Source organism: Sturnira hondurensis, unplaced genomic scaffold (genome assembly GCF_014824575.4).
Source record: "Sturnira hondurensis isolate 20B ecotype Veracruz unplaced genomic scaffold, ASM1482457v3 Scaffold0017436, whole genome shotgun sequence".
In the NCBI taxonomy this organism is placed as follows: domain Eukaryota; kingdom Metazoa; phylum Chordata; class Mammalia; order Chiroptera; family Phyllostomidae; genus Sturnira; species Sturnira hondurensis.
Window position 1 is genome coordinate 3,881,806 of NW_028090067.1, and position 18,714 is coordinate 3,900,519.

The 18,714-nt window shown below is 39.2% G+C and overlaps 2 protein-coding genes across 7 annotated transcripts in view; one reads left to right on the top strand and one right to left on the bottom strand.

Moving 5' to 3' along the window:
- The window catches only part of FGD6 (FYVE, RhoGEF and PH domain containing 6), a 114,074-nt gene extending 102,341 nt beyond the window's left edge, over positions 1–11,733 (bottom strand). For both annotated transcript variants that reach the window (XM_037068304.1, XM_037068303.1), the window contains exons 1-2: positions 11,471–11,733; positions 396–2,820 (exon numbers count right to left, since the gene is read on the bottom strand). In XM_037068304.1, the coding sequence (XP_036924199.1) occupies positions 396–2,820; positions 11,471–11,486 (2,441 nt within the window). In that variant the 5' untranslated portion in view covers positions 11,487–11,733. The remainder of the gene's footprint in view (positions 1–395; positions 2,821–11,470) is intronic.
- A 243-nt stretch (positions 11,734–11,976) lies between these two features.
- The window catches only part of VEZT (vezatin, adherens junctions transmembrane protein), a 70,058-nt gene continuing 63,320 nt past the window's right edge, over positions 11,977–18,714 (top strand). For 3 of the 5 annotated variants that reach the window (XM_037068506.1, XM_037068507.1, XM_037068512.1), the window contains exon 1: positions 11,977–12,087. In XM_037068506.1, the coding sequence (XP_036924401.1) occupies positions 12,052–12,087 (36 nt within the window). In that variant the 5' untranslated portion in view covers positions 11,977–12,051. The remainder of the gene's footprint in view (positions 12,088–18,714) is intronic. The other 2 variants (XM_037068508.1, XM_037068509.1) reach the window with 1 other exon arrangement.

Consider the following 18,714-nt stretch of genomic DNA (forward strand, 5'->3'; position numbering starts at 1 on the left):
ACTTCAGATATTTTACATCTAGCAAATAAAGCTCACTCAGCTGGCCAATTTCCTCCTATTAGCTCCAGCTGTATCTTCCAAGTTGGGCCTTGGAGGTCCTGGGACCGCTCTGGTACAGTTCTTTTATATATCACTACTACTACTGGTTCAAATTCTTTGAATCAGCTACTAAGTAGCTCAACTGTTTCACGCTTGCAAATACCCATTCTGACTAAATGACCCAGGAGGCTGCACTTTGGAATGATTTAATATATAGGTAACTAATCCACTTTCTCACCAAGTGGTTTTTCTCTATGTGCGAGATTTTACCTGTCATATAGGGTTGTGGAAGAGTAATTTCAGTGATGCGTGTAAAAGTGCAGTGATGCAGTATCTGTCTGGCACCTAAGTGTTACCTGGAACGCTGATGTCTCGGTCCAAGTTGCAGCTGGCCACCTGGAGCTTCATATGGCTCTTCTACCTCATACACATTTGTGTCAGTGTCCTCCATGCTGCTGGAGTTCTGCCTTTCCAACTCTGGTGTTCTCCCTCCAGCCACAACAAATGGCAAGTTCTCATACTCCGGTATTTCCTCATAATGTCGTATGTTTTCATACTCCGGTGCACAGCCGCTTGCAACAGATTTGCAAGGTGCCTGAGATGCTGTCTCCCTAGAGAGCATTTGGTCATCCAAAGACTCAGCTCTTGGTCCATTAGTAGTACTGGTCTGACCCCGAGACTTCTTCCTCTTCTTTTGGGATTCAAGGCTGTAGTTATCTGCGGAATGCGCTTTGATGGGCTTATTTCTCTTCTCTTCTACTAACAAGCCATGCCAATCATTTTCAATCACTTTTCCCTCTCCGCCTGAGAGGCTGCCAGCGGTTGTATCTTCAAGTTGGCTATTCTTGGACCAAAATCTCTGGAAGTCGGTCTTCGTGAAGCAGATGGACAGCTTCATGTTGAGCAACTTCTTTAAAGAGATTTTCCTTTGAGAGTCTTTGCAAGGCTTAGTGCACCTTTCCATGTCCACAGCAGACAGTGATTTTGCCCTGGGCTTGGTCAGGGCAGTTGAAGGATCACTATTTGACGATATGGTGATAGACTTTAAGGATTCTGGGTTCCCTGAAAAGGGTAAAATAGGATGAGGTAATTTCCACACTGGTTTCTCTGAAGTCCGTTTAGGCATATTAAAGGAGAACAACACATCATGGTTTGGGGCATGCAACTGTCGAACGTGGTTTCCTTCTGGACCCTTGTCTGAACCTGTTTCTTCATTTGAGGGATAAGAACTTTTGTCCACAAGTTCCTCTGAGGCAGCCTTTTTAAGCACTCCCGCAGCAGGCAGGCTGTGTCTTTGAGGTTTTTTGGGGACAATTCTTGAGGAACTTCCATCTTTTATTGTAGATTCCTTTTGCACCTGAGGGACAGACACTCCTAGGTTGTAGGTAGGGGGCAAAGGTTTGTTGCAAGCTAATTTCAGCTGTTTAGGCAGACTCATAGATACAGTACTGCATCGTATAAAACTGGTCCCTTTGTCCACAGCAGGTGACATACTAGAACCATCTACTAACTTATTGTCAGAATTCAAATTAGAGTCTGTATCTGAAGGAGGTGTCGTTTTTTCAGAGGAAGATGTTTCATGACACATGGCTTCCTGGGAATCAACTAAACTCTGTTCATTACTGTTGGAGTCCACATCCAATCCACTTTTATTTCCTGGTTTCACTTTGTCAACCTGTTCCTGGTTACACAAAACATTCTGGTAAATAACATTGATCTTGTTTTTCAAACTATCTTCACAAAGACAAGAAGAGTTACTCTCTAAATTCTCTGGTTCTTCAGTACTTTCACAAGGAGTATCTATGGGCTTTTGACGTAACAGGCGTGCAGCCCGTGCCTTTCTGGGCTTGGGGGTTGGAAATTTTGTAGTACATGGTACTAAGTGAATTTCCAAGGGACCAAGGTCTTTGACTTCTGATTTCTCACTATCTCCACCCGAAGGTGAAAAAGTACTCCTTTTACCATCTGCCAGAGCTTCTTGGCCAGATGAAGGAACGCAAATACTGCTTTTATCACTGCCACCCTGACAAGTTTCAATATTTTGAAATTCATCGATGGGACGTTGTAGGTGGCAGTGATGATCAGGAACCTTTTCAAAGCTGGACAGGGAAGGTGACAAGTCTGCAAGTTTAATTCTGAACTGTCTGTTGGAATAACAACCCTCATTCATTTCCCGGCTGTCTGTGGATCTGTGCTTCTTTGAGGAAATAAAAGGTGACGTTCGTTGTGTTAAAACATCTTTAAGCTTCTCTTCTAGGATGCTAGCCTTTAAAACAACTGTACTCTGGCTCTTGACCATTTCACCATTAGAATCACTTCTACTCTTTGTTGTTATAGCTGAAGAGGACTCATCAACTTGACTATTTTCTAAATGTTCAGGCATCTCTATGGGCTGTAAGACAAGCTCCTTTACACACAAATTCTCTCTATTCTCAACCTTATGGATACACTCAGAACCGCAGGAACACACTGGTAAAGCATAACCACAGCTCTGATGCGCTGTGTTTTTGCAAGCAGAGTTGTCAGTGCTTTCGGGTAATTCTTGTTTATTATGTTCTTCCAGGTTCACAATGATTTTTCTTGATGGTGACTGACCGATGTCACAAAGAGGCGAGCTCTTCAGAACTTTTGGTTTCGGGGCTATTGCTGGTTTTGTTTTCTTTGTTGACTGTAGAACACTGGAAATCACAATATCAGGTTTGGGTGCAACAGGAGGTGGAGTCGGTTTATTATTAGCCGCCGCAAACTTTGGCTTGGGTGCCACTGGTGGCTTCTTAATCTCTAAAAAGAAAAAAAAATGATGAAAAAAAGCACCAGATGATAAATGATTATATTTGATAGCTTTTACTTTTGGCAATATGGTGAGTTTGCATTTTACCAGGTAAATTATGTTGTATTATATAAAGTCAATATTAGTCTTGAAAATTCCTTAAATTGCTCTTCAGTTCTAGGGTACATTTCTTAATAAGTCCAATATGGTTTTTCTTCTAACTTTGGGACAGATAACCATTATCTTTAGACAACACTAAATGAAATTACTGGCTTCTGCTTGAGACCTGAATAGTAGGAGAAAGTACTTCAGTTCATTTGCTAAAAGTGCTAAGAGTTGAATTTGCCTAAGTTATTTGTAGGACACAGCTCTTTTTTTTCAATGGCAGCCAAAAAGTGGAATAATTTTATTAAGTAAAAGATTTCTGTTTAAAGAAACCAAGAGCAAAGTTACTAACTAATACAACAGAAGATATCTGCAATATCTGAAACAAGCAGGGATTACTCTTTCTAGAATATGTAATGAATTTCCGCATATCAACCAAGAGAAAATGTCAACCCAGCAGAAAAATGGTCAAAGGATATGAATAGTAACTTACAGAGAAGAAAACTCTAATGCTAACAAGCACTTTGCAGAGACACTTAAAATCATTAATAATCAGAGAAAATGCAAAGTAAAACAATAATGAGATCTCGCTATTTACACATTAGACTGGCTGAGTTAAAAAGCTGGATAATGCCAAACGCTGGAGGGAATGTGGCGAAATAGGAACACAATCCAGTGCTTGAGGTAATGTGATTGGTACAGCAACCCTGAAGACCAATCAATCAGGTGGCTATAGTCAAATTTAGTACGTCCAGCCTGAGAATGAGGGTACCTGTTGAGAAGGCCTCCTGGTGACTAATTAGGCTAAAATTTAAAACAGGAGCCTCTCCCACAAGTTGCACTTTAGGGAGAAAGAAGCCTGCACTGAAATGCCTGGCTGCTGGCAGGATCAGCCCTGTATCTATTTCAACCAATAGTATTATAACTTTCCTTGTCCAATCAGAGCCACATTACTGTATCCTCATTTTCGCCTTCACCAACTAATCAGAGTGGTTTCATTCTGACCCATCAGGACAGTGCTATTTAAACCAGGGACACAACTCCTTAAGCTTTTTGTGTGAATAAGCACTATTCTTCTACAGCAATGATGTATGGTAGAGGTAATACAAATGCCTTTATCAATAAACCATGTTACTGCCCTGGCTGGTGTAGCTCAGTGGATTGAGCGCAGGCCTGCGAACCACACGATCGCAGTTCGATTCCCTGTCAGGGCACATGCCTGGGTTGCAGGCCAGTTCCCGGCAGGGGACTCACGAGAGGCAACCACACATTGATATTTCTCCCCTTCTCTCCTGCCCTTCCTCTCTAAAGATACATAAATAAATTAATTTAAAAATAACAGACCATGTTACTAAAACCCCAAAACAATCTTAAAATGAAATACAGAAATGAGAAATTTAAAACTAAAAAGTAATTCTTTTCTATTAGTCGAGAACTATAATACAATTGATATTTCTTTGTGCAGAGGCTGTTAATGGGGAATTTTCATTGTAATCCTTCATGGGGCTCAAGCCTAGGTCTAGTCAATCAGTTTCTGGGGATAGAGCCTGGACATCTGTATATCTTTTAGGTTCCACAGATTATTATGCTGTGTAACCTTTGTTAGGATATTCAAAAGACCACAATTTCTAGTCTTCCTCAACATTATATAAAAAGCAGACTTAGGCCAAGATGGAGGCATAAGTAGATACACTTTGCCCTCTTTCACAACCAAAAGAAGGACAACAATAAATTGAAAAACAAAAAATAACCAACTGCCAGAAAATCAAACTGTATGGAAGTCTGACAACCAAGCAGTTAAAGAAGAAACATTCATCCAGACTGGTAGGAGGGGCCCAGATGGGAAGCTGGCGTGGAGAGGACCTGTGGCAAGGCGGCAACTGGAGGACCAGGGTGGGTGAGGCAGCAGCTGGCAGAGGAGGTGGTCCCACATTTGCATGCAGATAAACTGGGAGGAACAACTGAAGAGCCAGACAGATCACGCAACCTAGGGTTCCAGTGCAGGGAAATAAAGCTTCAAAACCTCTGAATGAAAAAGCCTGTCGCAGTTGATGCAGTGGGAGAAACTCCCAGCCACATAGGAGAGTTTGCTGGAGAAACTCCTGGGGTTCTAGAATGTACACAAAACCAACCACGTGGCAATCAGCATGAGAAGGGCCCAATTTGCTTGTGGGTAGTGGAGGAAGTGATGAAAGCCAGTGGAGAGCTGAGCAAATGGCATTGTTCCCTCTTGGATCCCTTCCCCACATACAGAGCCACAGCACAGCAATACGGTTGCCCCCCCCCTTGGTGAATGCCTAAGGCTCCACCCTTTACTATGTAACAGATGAGCTTAGACAAAGAAACACAACCCAAATGAAAGAGCAGATCAAAGCTCCAGAAAAAAATACAACTAAGCAATGAATGAAGAGATACCCAACTTATTAGATGCAAAGTTCAAAACACTGGTAACCAGGATGCTCACAGAAATGGTTGAGTATGGTTGCAAAATAGAGGAAAAAATAAAGGCTATGAAAAGTGAAATAAAGGAAAATGTACAGGGAACCAACAATGAAGGGGAGAAAACCAGGACTCAAATCAACACTTTGGAGAAGAAGGCAAAAATAAACATTCAACTAGAACAGAATGAAGAAACAAGAATTCAAAAAAATGAGAAGAGGCTTAGTAACCTCCAGGGCAACTTTAAACATTCCAACATTCGAATCATAGGGGTGCCAGAAGGAAAAGAGGAAGAGCAAGAAATTGAAAACTTACTTGAACAAATAATGAAGAAAAACTCTCCTAATATGACAAAAGGTTAGTCCAGGATGCTCAGACAGTCCCAAAGAAGTTGGACTCAAGAAAGCACACACTAAGGCACATCATAATTACCTTACCCAACATGAAAGATAAGGAGAGAATCTTAAAAGCAGCAAGAGAAAAGGAGAAAGTTACCTACAAAGGAGTTCCCATAAACACTATCAGCTGATTTCTCAGAAGAAACCTTCCAAGCAAGAAGGGCTGGAAAGAAATATTCAAAGTAATGAAAGGCAAGGACCTACATCCAAGATGACTCTATCCAGCAAAGCTATCATTTAAAATGAAAAGGCAGAAAAAGTGCTTCAAAGATAAGGTCAAGTTAAAGTTGTTCATCATCACCAAACCCTTATTATATGAAATGTTAAAGGGGCTTATCTAAGAAAAAAATCAAAATATGAACAGTAAAATGACAACTTCCAACTATCAACAACTGAACCTAAAAAAACAAAAATGAACTAAGCAAAAAACTAGAACAGGAACAGATTCACAGAAATAGAGATCACGTAGTAGAGTGTTATCAGCAGGGAAGGGGAGGAAAGGATGGGGGGAAAAGGTACAGGGAATAAGAAGCATAAATGGTAGGTACAAAATTGACAGGGGGAGGTTAAGAATAATATGTGAGATTAAGAATAGTATGGAGAAGCCAAAGAACTTATATGTATGACACACGGACATGAACTAAAGTGGGGGAATGATGGTGGGAGGGAGGTACAGGACGGAGGAGGGAAAAGGGAGAAAAAATGGGGCAACTGTAATAGCATAATCAATAAAATACATTAAAAATAAAAAAATTATATAAAAGTAGTTAATGAACACTTATTATGTTAGATTTGTACAGATCTGCTCTTAGCCTAGAAACCTAATAAAATCTTCACACAAAAGACCTATAAAATAGAAAGATATACATTACCTGAGCATCAGTTCTTTTTAGTTTTTTTAAAGTTTTTCCACCTATACTATCACTTATCACACACTCATAGTTCCCCAATGAAATCTGAGATAAAATATTTTATCTTACACTTTTTATATTTTTCCTCCATCATGATCTAATGCTTAATAAAAACTGAATTTACTGAAAAATAAAAATAAATTTTTCAAAATATCTTCTGGATATTGTTTAAATACTCGAATGCACAAAGGCTGAGACACTTTATTTGGTGATGAATTTCTTTTCAACAAAGGAAATTAGTCACAACACTCGGGAAGATATTACATAGAACAGAGTTAAATAAAAAAGAGTAGGGTGCTCTACTTCCTTTTACTAACCAAGGAAGAATTTCCCAAACCTCTAATACTATGTGTTTAATCAAAATCATATGATAAGAGATCCCTTCTCACTCAATATACTATCCTAAATAAAATAAATGATAAAACATGTTAAAAATAACTTAATACAAATTCTCAAAGCTTTTTACAATCCAGTTATCTATTCAATAAGCATGTTATCAGTTTGTTTGTTTTTTAGGCAGAAAAAATGTAAAACCCTTAGAAGCCTAATGCTAAAGCTTGGTATAATAATCCCTTCAATTTAACTTTTTTTTAAAAAAAGATTTATTTTTTTAGAGCGAGGGAAGGGAAGGAGGAGAGAGAGAAACATCAATGTATGGTTGCTTCTCACACACCCCATACCCTCTATAACCCCCATGCCCCCCATGCCAAGGACCTAGCCTGCAACCCAGGCATATGCCCTAATTGGGAATCTAACCGGCAGCCCTTTGGTTCGCTGTCCAGTGCTCAGTCCAGTGGACTACACCAGCCAGGGCTCAACTCTTTTAAGTCAATTCTTAAAAGAGAGTATGAATGCCCTAGGCCTCCTCCAAACCTCTCATCTTCCTCAAGACAATGAAAATTGACAGACTCTTGTCATGCTGACTTCATTTCTGTAATCATTTTTTAAAAATCTTCACCCAAAGATATTCCCTCCCCACCCCTCCCTTGCTTTTAGAGAGAAAAGCAGGGAGAGAGGTTTTAGAGAAAAGGGAAGAGAAAGGAGAAAGGTCAATGTGCGAAACATTGATCAGTAGCTTCCTTGCCCCCACGGAGGAACCCAAATGCATAACCTAGGCATGTGTCCAGAAGGGGAATCAAATCTGCGACCCTTAAGTTTGGGGGATACTGCCCAACCAAGTAAACCACACTGGCCAGGGCATTTCTGTAACGACTCATAAAGCGTCCTACCACTGGAATTTTTGAAGGAATAAAAAGAGAATTGATTTTGCAAGACAAAAGGGTTCTGGAGATTGACTGCATAGCAGTGTGAATGTACTTAACATTACCAAACTGACACTTAAAAAATGATAAAGCTAATAAATTTATATTATGTGTATTTTGCCACAATTTTAAAAATCTTATTTCATCAAATTAACCTTTTACTTTCTGAATCTTGCAGCTTTGTCAGAGGCTTACAGGTCATTTAACCAGTCGATTTTTTATTTTTAGGTAAACTGTTTTTTAATCTCTGAGACCAATTTTACTCTTCTTTAAATGTGTTTTGTGCCTAGGTCTGCTTCTAACGGACATAAATCCCTGTTCTCTTTAGTGTCCTAGAAATCAAATTAATTACATAGGAGCTGTGGTTGATTCCCAACAAACGTAGCCCAGTATTACGTACCTAATGCCCTCAATGCACACTTACTAAATTACATCAATAGCTGTGAAGTTTGGCTCACCACTTCAGTCAGCCACGTACTGGGGGAAGCCAGTAACATAACTTAGGGAACTGGCTAACCTACCCATTTGTCTTGTGGCAAGTCTAGCTGCCTCACTCTCCTTACTTATAAATGAGGAAGCTGAACTAACTGTAAAACCTATATGATTCTGAGAGTATAACTTCTGAGATATCTGCTCCAGGAGAGTCCTTATATTCTCCAGGCCCTCTGTCCTGTGTGATTTTTCTTCATTATAACTTAGTCTCCACTTCTAGAAAGCAAGTTCCAGAAGGACAGGCACTTTGTCTCATTGTGATGTCCCCAAGGGTGAAAATGGGTCCCTGGGAATGGTCAGAACCGCCACATACACATACTCTTTAGTCCCAGTAACAGGAAATCTCTTTTTAAAAAGTCCCTATCTATTTTAATGTAGAATATTTTGAAAAGTTGCAGGAATCAACTTCAATAGGATTATTAAATAAGTTCTTAATTATTAGTAGGAACAAGTATTCAACTAAGTCACTGGTACAGAAATATCTGAAATCCTTCATTATTACCTTCATAATTATCATTTGTGTGTGTGTGTGGCTCTATCATGAAAGAAACACAACTCAAAAAATAACAAGGCATTATATTATGGTCTGCTCCAATGTCAAACTCTTGGAAGTACATGATATTTGGAAATGAATCCAGCACCTTAGGATCTTAATGCTGTATCAACAGTCAGACCCAGTGCTTTTTAGAGCAAAGCAGCAAATTTTTTATTTACACAGCTGTTTGGCTCCAGGGAACAGTAAGGTAAGAAAGTAAAGCACTACTACCATTTCACTAACATATTACAAACATACTGTCATCTGTTACACACAGATGGCTGCGGTTCACATGCACACTTTGTTAGCTCTTGAACCAGCTGTATAGGAAAGCACAGGCATTAATGAGACCATGACCTGTACAAGTTCATAAGGATAGAAAAAGTACCTCTCCTTCTAACTATACTGATTAGAATAACTCTAAAATTTCTACTACAGTCCCACTCTTTCACAGATACTGAAAAACAAATCAAGCTCTTCTTCAGGATGCATAAAACATAGATGTTCTACAATATTTCTCTTATTTCCTTAAATTAAGCCGACCACCCGAAATACCAATATCACTGATTAGATTCGATACAAACAATTCCCCAATTACAAATAACTTGCCTAAAGTTTTAATCAATGTTATTATTGTTTCAAAAACCATAAAAAGCTTGTAAGAATGATAAACAAGTAATTTTATAAGAATGGGATGGACATAAAACCCAATTCTCTTCCATATTTCCACTTAGACATGAGAAAGAATTAAAATAAACCTTAACAGATGGTGAACAAAAAAGCAGTTAATGCTTCTCAGCAAGCAACGCTAAAAACCAACTAACCCAGCTAAACACAGTAAGTGTCCCTCTTAAAACACCACAAAAATGTCTGTGGATTTCTTTAATTGTAAAGTTGATAAAATATAAAAATTGCTTGCATTAGTCTAGGGTAATACAAATCAAAATCACTAATTTTACTATAAAATACCTAAACAAAATCATAAACTTTCCAACTGAGCCCTAGGTCAGGTTTCAAATTTCAATGTCAAATTAAATGCTTCTGTAACTGTTCATTATAAACTGTTAGGACTGGAATTGAAAATTGATGCATATAAGGTATAAATACCTTAAATGTGCTTGACACTCCAAAAGAAGGAAGAGCTAAAATTGGTTGGAAGGATTTAAATCCAATTACTTTAAATTTAAATTATTTAGACTAGCTGAGTAATAAAGAAAACTTGAACAAAGGTGAGGCACAGAAATTTAAGATGAAAATAATTCACCTCAAGTAGAACGCCTCCCTTTGGTAAGAAAAAGAGTTTATGAATAACATACAATGACATCCCCTACACAGACATGTAACATGAGAAAGGAAAGGTCCACAATTTCTTCAATAATGCTACCACACAAGTACTTCGCTCTTTGCTTTCTTATGACTACTAGCTAACTTCTTGCTTATTACCTGTAATCTGATTACACCTAGCGATGCAAGCTTCAATACATCGAGGCTTTAGAAATAAGACAGCTTAGAACATTTACAGTGCTACTGACAGTTTCAAATTGCAGAAATTTAAAACAAATGCCAAGAAAAGCAAAGAAAATTTAATCTGATACTTAAGTGGTGATTCCAGAAGTAACTTTGAGGCAAAATTTTATACTAGTTTACTATAAAATTCCTAATGAAAGTTTATTTGTTTCGTGGATGAAACTAATTAGTATTTAATACATTACGTCGTGGTTTAAAAATTAACTTATGTTCTTATAAAGTAAATTTAACCTCTTTAGTAATTAGTTTGGAATATAAGAACTGTTCCTTAAGAATGTTGAGAAAACACAATGTACAGAATTGCTCAAAATCCACCCAAAGATAAACACTGTCATTTGTATGAAAGAAAAGTACTATCGGTGGCAGAGGGAAAAATAAGGCTTTGTTTACACTACTCAGGTAGAAATAGAAAAAAACATTAAAAATTGGGTGGAGATGTGAAAAATTGCCATCGGCAATTCTATCCTGTTTCTCAGGGAACAGGAAAAAACACCAGGATAGGAGTAACAATGTTGAAACCTCTTAATCTAATAAATAATAAGGGTCAGGGTTTTAAACCTAGTCGATACTAGGTTAAAGCAATTCAGCAGTCGCCGAGTTCAACACTCTGGGAACACTGCCCTTTCTTAGAATAACTGATTTCTTAACATGGTCATCTAAACTATTTTCGCACGCAAAGGCAAAGTCGATCAAATTTTAGGAGACAAGCAAACGTCCTTTTTACATTCAGCGTTTCACCTGGCGCAGAGCCCCGGACACGGGTCTCCTTTTAAAGGCAGGTCCCAAGAGATACACGATTTCCAAACAGCCTCTCTTGGCAGGAAAGGAAAAGAAAAGGCGGCCGCAAATGCCGTCTGCTCCGCACTTGCCAGTCCTCGGGAAAAGGAGAAGGAACACTGCTAACCTAGCCCATGGAGAAAGTTGCTCCAGAACCCAAGACTAACAGCGCTTGCTACAAACTTTCCAGCGGCAGTGCGAGCGCCGTCACTTACCCGCGGAAGAAGTCATGATTCCCTCAAGCAGCTCGCTTCCCTGCTCGACCCCCTCAATCCATGCTCCCCTTAAAGTCCATTGTTTCAAGAGTTTGAGGCAGAAAAGCAAAGCTCCAGCTATGCCCACATTTTGTCCTGCTCCTCCACTGCACAACCCAAGCGCCGCACAAAGGATGCACCCGGTTCTAGACCCAGCGGAGATCCCGGGCGCGAGCCACAGGCGGCGGGCACGAGCAATGCTCACCGCGCCTCCGCCGGCGCGTACCCTACCCGAGCTTCTATTAAAAAAAAAAAAATCAGTGCTCCAGGCGCCCCCTACCAGTTGCAGCTGTAAAAGGCGGACAAAAGGTCCAGCCTCCTCCAATCAGAGGGCTCGAGTTTCATTTCACTCCTGCCTCTCCGTTTTATAAGATCATCCTCTGCTCCAATAGGCGTGCCAGAAAAGGGGGCGTGAATTACGAGGCATGCTGGGAATTGTAGTTTTCTGGGCAGTCGGGATCCGCGAAGTGGAAGCCTGGGTGCCGCCAGTTCCCCCGCCCTCATTTCCCATCGTGCTGAGGTGGGTGGCATGGCGGAGAAGGATGACACCAGAGTTTGACGAAGAGGTGGTTTTTGAGGTAAGAGGAAGATGGCGGTGGATGTGGATTGCCTTTGTTTGAGAAAGATGAGGGCGAATACGAGGAGGCAAGCGCGGGGACAGATCCCGGGGTGATCGGGTGACGCTCTTCCCGCCCTCAGTCACCGAATCTCGGCGATTTCTGGGCCTAGTGTTGGCTGCAGCCTGACAGGTGTAGTACGAGACGATCCCTCGGCAGCCGGCTTCAGCCTCAGCCTCAACCTCAGCCTCAACCTCAGGCTGGCCCAGAATTCCCAGTCGGACCGGTGGACCGGAACCCTGCCGGTTCCTTCCCCGGAGACTGATAACGCCTCTGGGGGACTGCCCCTGGCTGGGGCGGGGCCCAAGGGTGCTTTTTGGATACTAACCAATGCAAGTTAGTCTCCTCCTTTTCCGTCCTTGATCTTTTGGGTCTTTATCTATGAGTGCTTTAGGTCTCTGATCCTGGTCGAGGTGTTGTCCTCAAAATACAGACAGCAGGTCCTAGCTTTCTGACATGGTTTAAAATCAGTGTGTGGGACCCACTGTGAGTGATTAGGGCTGGGACATCTGAGCATCTAGGTTAAATTCTTTTGTCCTTTTCTCTTGCGCTTAGGGTAGCCGGTTCTGGCATGCGGCTCCGGGTGTGTGTGCTTTTGTGTGAGGCTATTTTAAGACGTTCTCTGCCATCTTGAACGGAAAAAAAAGGGGACGAGTCTTTTTATTGCCATTTATTTATCAGACACAGGTGAAAATTCACCACCCCTACATAGATAAATTGTTTATTTATCTTTACACATTCAACTATATTTTAAGAAAATTTTAAAAACATATGGCCCATTCTCTGCAAAGGGAGAGCTGGGCTTAAACAGTATAGAATGATACATGTTGAAATATGTGCAAATGACACTGGAGGATTGATTTGGAAACTGCTACCTGTTCCTGTAGCCTCAGAGAGCTACCTACACCCGGTAAATGCTGTCGGACGTGAATCTTGAACTGTGGATCTGACTAGATAGATTGAAGGGAGAAAATGCAGTACAGGGAGAGAAAAGATGATATATGCATGGGTTGGGAGGTGCGAAAGTACCTGATGTGGATTTTTCAGGGGTGTGAGTGTGGGAGGGTCGCTACATAGAGTGGTTTGATGTGGCTAGAATGTAGACATAATGGAAGATAGGGCAAAATTACCAAAATGAAGAGTCTGGATTCAAAGTGCTCTTTAGGGAAGACAAGAGCCTGAATTTTGGAAATGAGAGGAGCAATAATGGAATATTGTAATGGCCTGGACAGATACTTCTAAAGTAAAATCGAAGAAACAGTTACAGATTGAATGTGAGAACTAAAGGAGAGATAAAAATCTAGGTTGCTTAGATTTCTAAAAACAACTGAGTGGATGTTATTTTTTTACCCTGTTTTCTTAGATTTCTGAACGTAATAATAATAAATGTTCAAGGTATATTTCATTGTAGGAAATAGGCCACAAAATTAAAGTCATGCATTATCCACAGACTGCCATTATTAACCTTATAGTATGTGTTCTTTCAGACTTTCTTCCATGCAAGTGTATGTTTAAGTGTGTGATATTTTATAACACAAAAGATATCATAGAATTTTGTATGTATCTTTATTTAAATTTATCATGAGTCTTTTCTTATTCATTACTCTTTGAAAACAATATTTATTACATCAGTATATGTATCATAATGTAACCATTTTTCCATTATGAGATGATTATATTTCAAAATACTCATTGCAATCAATACTGACATGGTCTGTCTTTAATTGTAACTATGAATTTTTCTTAGATTAATTTGAAACTAGTGAGTGAAAAGATGAGCAATTTTTAAAGACTTAATGTGGAAATGTTATATCAACTTAAGTTTCCATTAGGAATAAATATATTAGTTTCACCAAATCCTCAACAGCCTTCTTGTTTCCTTTAATCTTTGCTAATTTGCAAGGAAAAGATAGCATGCCATTGTTCTAATTTACATTTTATGCATTTATTGGAGCCATTTTTATTTCTCTGCTCAGACTTTTTTTTGTATTTAGAACCATTTTTCAGCTGGATAATAGCATCTTAAAAATTCATTTGCATGAGTTTTTCAAATGTTATATATAGAAAAATATATAGCTTGCTATTTGATTATTTTCATATGAATGAATTAAATTTTATGGCAGCATAATATTCATAAGAAAAGTCCACAAATCATAAATGCTGATGAATTTTCACATGTGAACACACCCATATAACAAGCACCCAGATCAAGAAACTGAACATCACCAGTATATTAGAAGCTTTCTCTTGCTGTCAGTCACTTCTTCCCACCCCAAGGATAACCAGTATTATAATAACTAACTTAGATTAGTTTTCTCTATTTTTATAGTGTACACACTGTGAAATTGCATTTGTATATGCCCTTTCTTTGTCTGATTTTTTTTCTCTCTGGTTTTGTTTGCTTGTTAGATCTATATTGTTATGTGAGCATTTTTATTTCTTTATAGCAGTGGGAAAATATGTCAGTTTTTTAAATCCATTCTGTTGATGGTCTTTGGTTAGTTCCCAGTTTGAGACTATTGTGAGTAGTGCTATTGTGAACCTTTTAGTGTATGTGTTTTGTTGAACATATTTCTGTTGGATGTACAAAGTCTGTCCAGAAGGTACCCAGCCCTGTAATATAAAAATTAGAAACATTAATTGAAGAATATACAAGATACAAGAAACATTGTACACAGGACAAATGACACCTCAGTCCCCTTCAAAGTGGGCACCTTGGGACCTCACACAGTTCTCCCAATTGCCATCAGCTGCCCTGTCATATTTTCAGAATCTCAACAACAGTCTGAAATCTCTTCTCTTTCAAAAGTGATTTTAGTTTGAGAAAAGCCAGAAGCTGCAGAGAGGCTGAATCACCTGGGTGATTTGATGTTTCAAAAAAAATCTGCATGATACATGATGTGTCCGTTGACATGTTGTCATGATGAAACTGCCAATCACCAGTTGCCCAATAGCCACGGCCTTCTGAATCATCTGAATAGTTTCCGTGGAGGAATGTTCAAACTTCACGCAAAATTTGATGCAGATTCATTGCTCTACTTGCTCAGCCATTTTGAATGTGACAGTCACACAGTACACATGCTCACTCAACTACATCTACCGCCCCCACTCAGTAGTACAGTGAAGTTGTCATTGCTCACATGTGTGCATTTCAGTCCATTCTCCTTGGCTGCCAGGTTACATGGGTGTCATGCAAACTGTTCTTGTTATATCAACAATGGCTGGACTCTTTTCCAGACAGGCCTCGTATACTTAGAATTGCAATTGCTGAGTCACAGGAAATGCATAGTTCACCTTTTGTAGATACTCCCAAATGTTATTCTAACGTGGTTGTGCCAGTTTATACTCCTGCCAGCAGTGTTTGAGAGGTCCAGTTGCTCTACATTTTCACCAACACTGACGAACATCATTCTTTCTTTCTATCATTGTGGTGGGTGTGTACAAGGGGAGAGCATTTTCCCAGGGAATTGAGTCTTTTTAATTGTTTATGAACCCATTCTATATCCACTTTTGTGAACTGAATTCAAATGTTTGGGGTTTTGGGGGTTTGTCATTTTCATATTTTTCTGTTGAGTTATCTCTTTTTCTTACTGATTTGAAGGAGTTCTTTATATACTAGATGTAAGTCCTTTGTTGGATATTTGTACCTCAAGATACGGAAAGAGATGGGAAGCTGCCTAACTCATTTAGAAGGAAGCAATAAAAATGTTCTTGGATTTCATGATCATTATTGTATTGTAAAGATGTCAGTTCTCCTCAAGTTAATCTGTAGATTTAAACCAAGCCCAATCAGAATATCAGTAGGTTTTATTTATTTGTTTGTTCATTTATTTTTAAAATTTTTTCATTTTATTTTTCTATTACCATTTAACCCCCTATACTTCCCTCCCTCTTGCAGTCTCCACACTGTTGTCCATGAGTCCTTTCTCCTTTTTTTAAAGATTTTATTTATCTATCTTTAGAGGGGAAGGGAAGGAGAGAGGGAGAGAAATATCAATGTATAGTTGCCTTTCGTGCGTCTTCTGCTGGGAACTGGCCTGCAACCCAGGCATGTGCCCTGACTGGGAATTGAACCGCGATTCTTGGGTTCAAAGGCCTGAGCTCAATCCACTGAGCTACACCAGCCAGGGCTCCTTTCTTCTTATTTTCTCTATCCCTCCACCCCCCAACCTCCCCGTCTGTTTATTTATTTTTTGTAGTTTATTTTTATGGTATTTTTTCCATACCATTTACCCCCAATATACTCTCTTCCACCTCCACCCATTCCTTACCCCTCATAATTACAACACTGTTGTGTCTGATTCCTCTTTCTTTTTGCTGTATCCCTGCACCTCCTCCCTCACCCACTCCCCCCAGAGCTGTCAGCCTGCTCTCTATGTATGAGTCTGTCTCTATTTTACTTGTTAGCTCAGTTTGTTCATTAGATTCCACATATGAGTAAAATCATATGGTATTTGTCTTTATCTGACTGGCTTTGAAATTGACAGCTGATTCTAAAATTATTCAGAACTACAACCTACCAAGAATAGCCAAAGCAATCTTGAAGAAAAATAAAGCTGAAGGGTTTTATGCTATCACATACCAAGACCTATTATAAAGTTAGAGTAATTTTAAAAGTTTGATATTGGCACAAGAATGGTCAAATTGACCAATGGAAAAGAGCATCTAAAAACAGAGCCATGCATACATGGCAAAGGCAACATTGTAGTTCAGTGGGAATGAATTGTCTGTTCAGTAAATGCCAGGTTAACTGGACATCCATGTGGGGAAAAAATATGCTGACCTTTATTTGATACCATACAAAAATCAGTTCGAGATGAATGGGAGATCTAAATGCAAAAGATAAAATAAAGATTTTAGAGAAGGTATGTGTCCTTCCTCTAGGCAATTTTTTTTAAGCACTAACCATAGAAGAAAGAGGTTTGGTTGGGTTATAACAAAGATAAGAGCTTCTGTTCATTGAAAGACACTATTAAGAGATTCTTGCTGAAAACAGGCCAGGGTAGTCAGACATCAACTGGGCAAGGGGGATGGTAGAAGATAAGGAACTGATACTGAGGCCGTTCAGACATGGAGACTTATGCTAAAATGACTTATCAGGGTTCTTGCTAGTACTAGGTTTTGCAAGGAAATGCACAAATGGATTTAAGCAAAGGTTCTGGAGCCTGGCTAAAGTTTGGGTAAGCAAATACTCGTAATATTTGTCAATATCCAAGGAGAAATTCAGTAGCTTAGAATCCAGGCTTAAATACCATCTCAGTTGGGGGAAGGTGATGTAAGTCTCTTAGGGCAGGTCCCCAACCCTTTTGGCACCATGACTGGTTTCATGGAAGACAATTTTTCCACGGACCAGTGGGGGGCAAGGGGCAGGGGAGATTTCTGAATGACTGAAGTGCATTAAATGCATTACATTCAATCTTACCTCCTGCTGTGAGGCCTACTTCCTAACTTTTTGAACTAGTACAGGACCAGGGCTGGAGGTTGGGACTCCTGTCTTAGGGCCCTTTCATTCCTAAAAAGAATAGATGGGGGATGCGATAGTTTGTGACAGAGTTTGTCTGGGTGTGTAGGCCCTCTAGTGTTGCTTCCTGTAATAAGAGGTCTTCTGTTGTCCATGAAACTCCCAGAGAGGGTATTTATGACAGTTGAGTTACTTTTGAAAGATTTATTTCTTTAGGCAGATAAGGGGAGTTCAGACAAAGCCTCCCCCTGCATTTGCTGTTTTTAAGTGCCTACAACTGAAAACAATCAATATAGTTAACTGGCACATTTTGAGGTGGCATATTTCTGCTACCCTTTAGGAATGATCGTTCCTGGATGGTATTGCTAAATTGGTCCTTAAATTACGTAGGCCTTTGCTGGGTATAGGGAGATGCTGATCTACTGATTCCATTTCTTTTATGGCTGTTGCTCAGTTCCAGTTTTCTATTTTGGGGGGTATTTTGATTGTTTTTTGTTCGTTTATTTGTTTTTATTCTGAAAGACAATGTAATATAGTTGTTTAAAGAGCATACTCAGGAGCTGTACAGCATAGGAAATTCTAGCTCCAGTATTTATTAGTTAATGTGACTTTTATTAGTCAACTTCTCTGTGCTTCAGTTTTCTCAATATTAAATAGAAACAACCGTACTGATCTCATACTCGCAGTTGTGAGTATTAAATAACTTAATATATGTGAAATACTTAGATGAGTGCCTGGCACATTATAAGCATCCAGTAAATGTTAGCTTTTTTTTTTCCAGAAAATTGCTTTTCATCTAAGTTTTCAAAGTTATTGGTATAAAATATTCTTAGTACTTTCTCAGTTTCACTTTTATAACACTAATTAGATCATGTTACTTATATTTATCTATGCCCTCTCCCTTTATGTTGCATAGGTTGGCCACTGTATTGACTAACCAGATAGATTTTTAAAAGAACTAGTTACTGCTTTTGTTTGATCAGCTCAATTGAGTGTTTATGGTATAAAATTTATTTTAATTTTTTTCTTTAATTTCTTTTCTTTTTCTTTCTTTGTGTTTTTGCTCTTTTTTCTCTAGCTTCTTGAGTTAAAGACTTACGTACTAAAAGTAATTTGCAAAGGTAAAT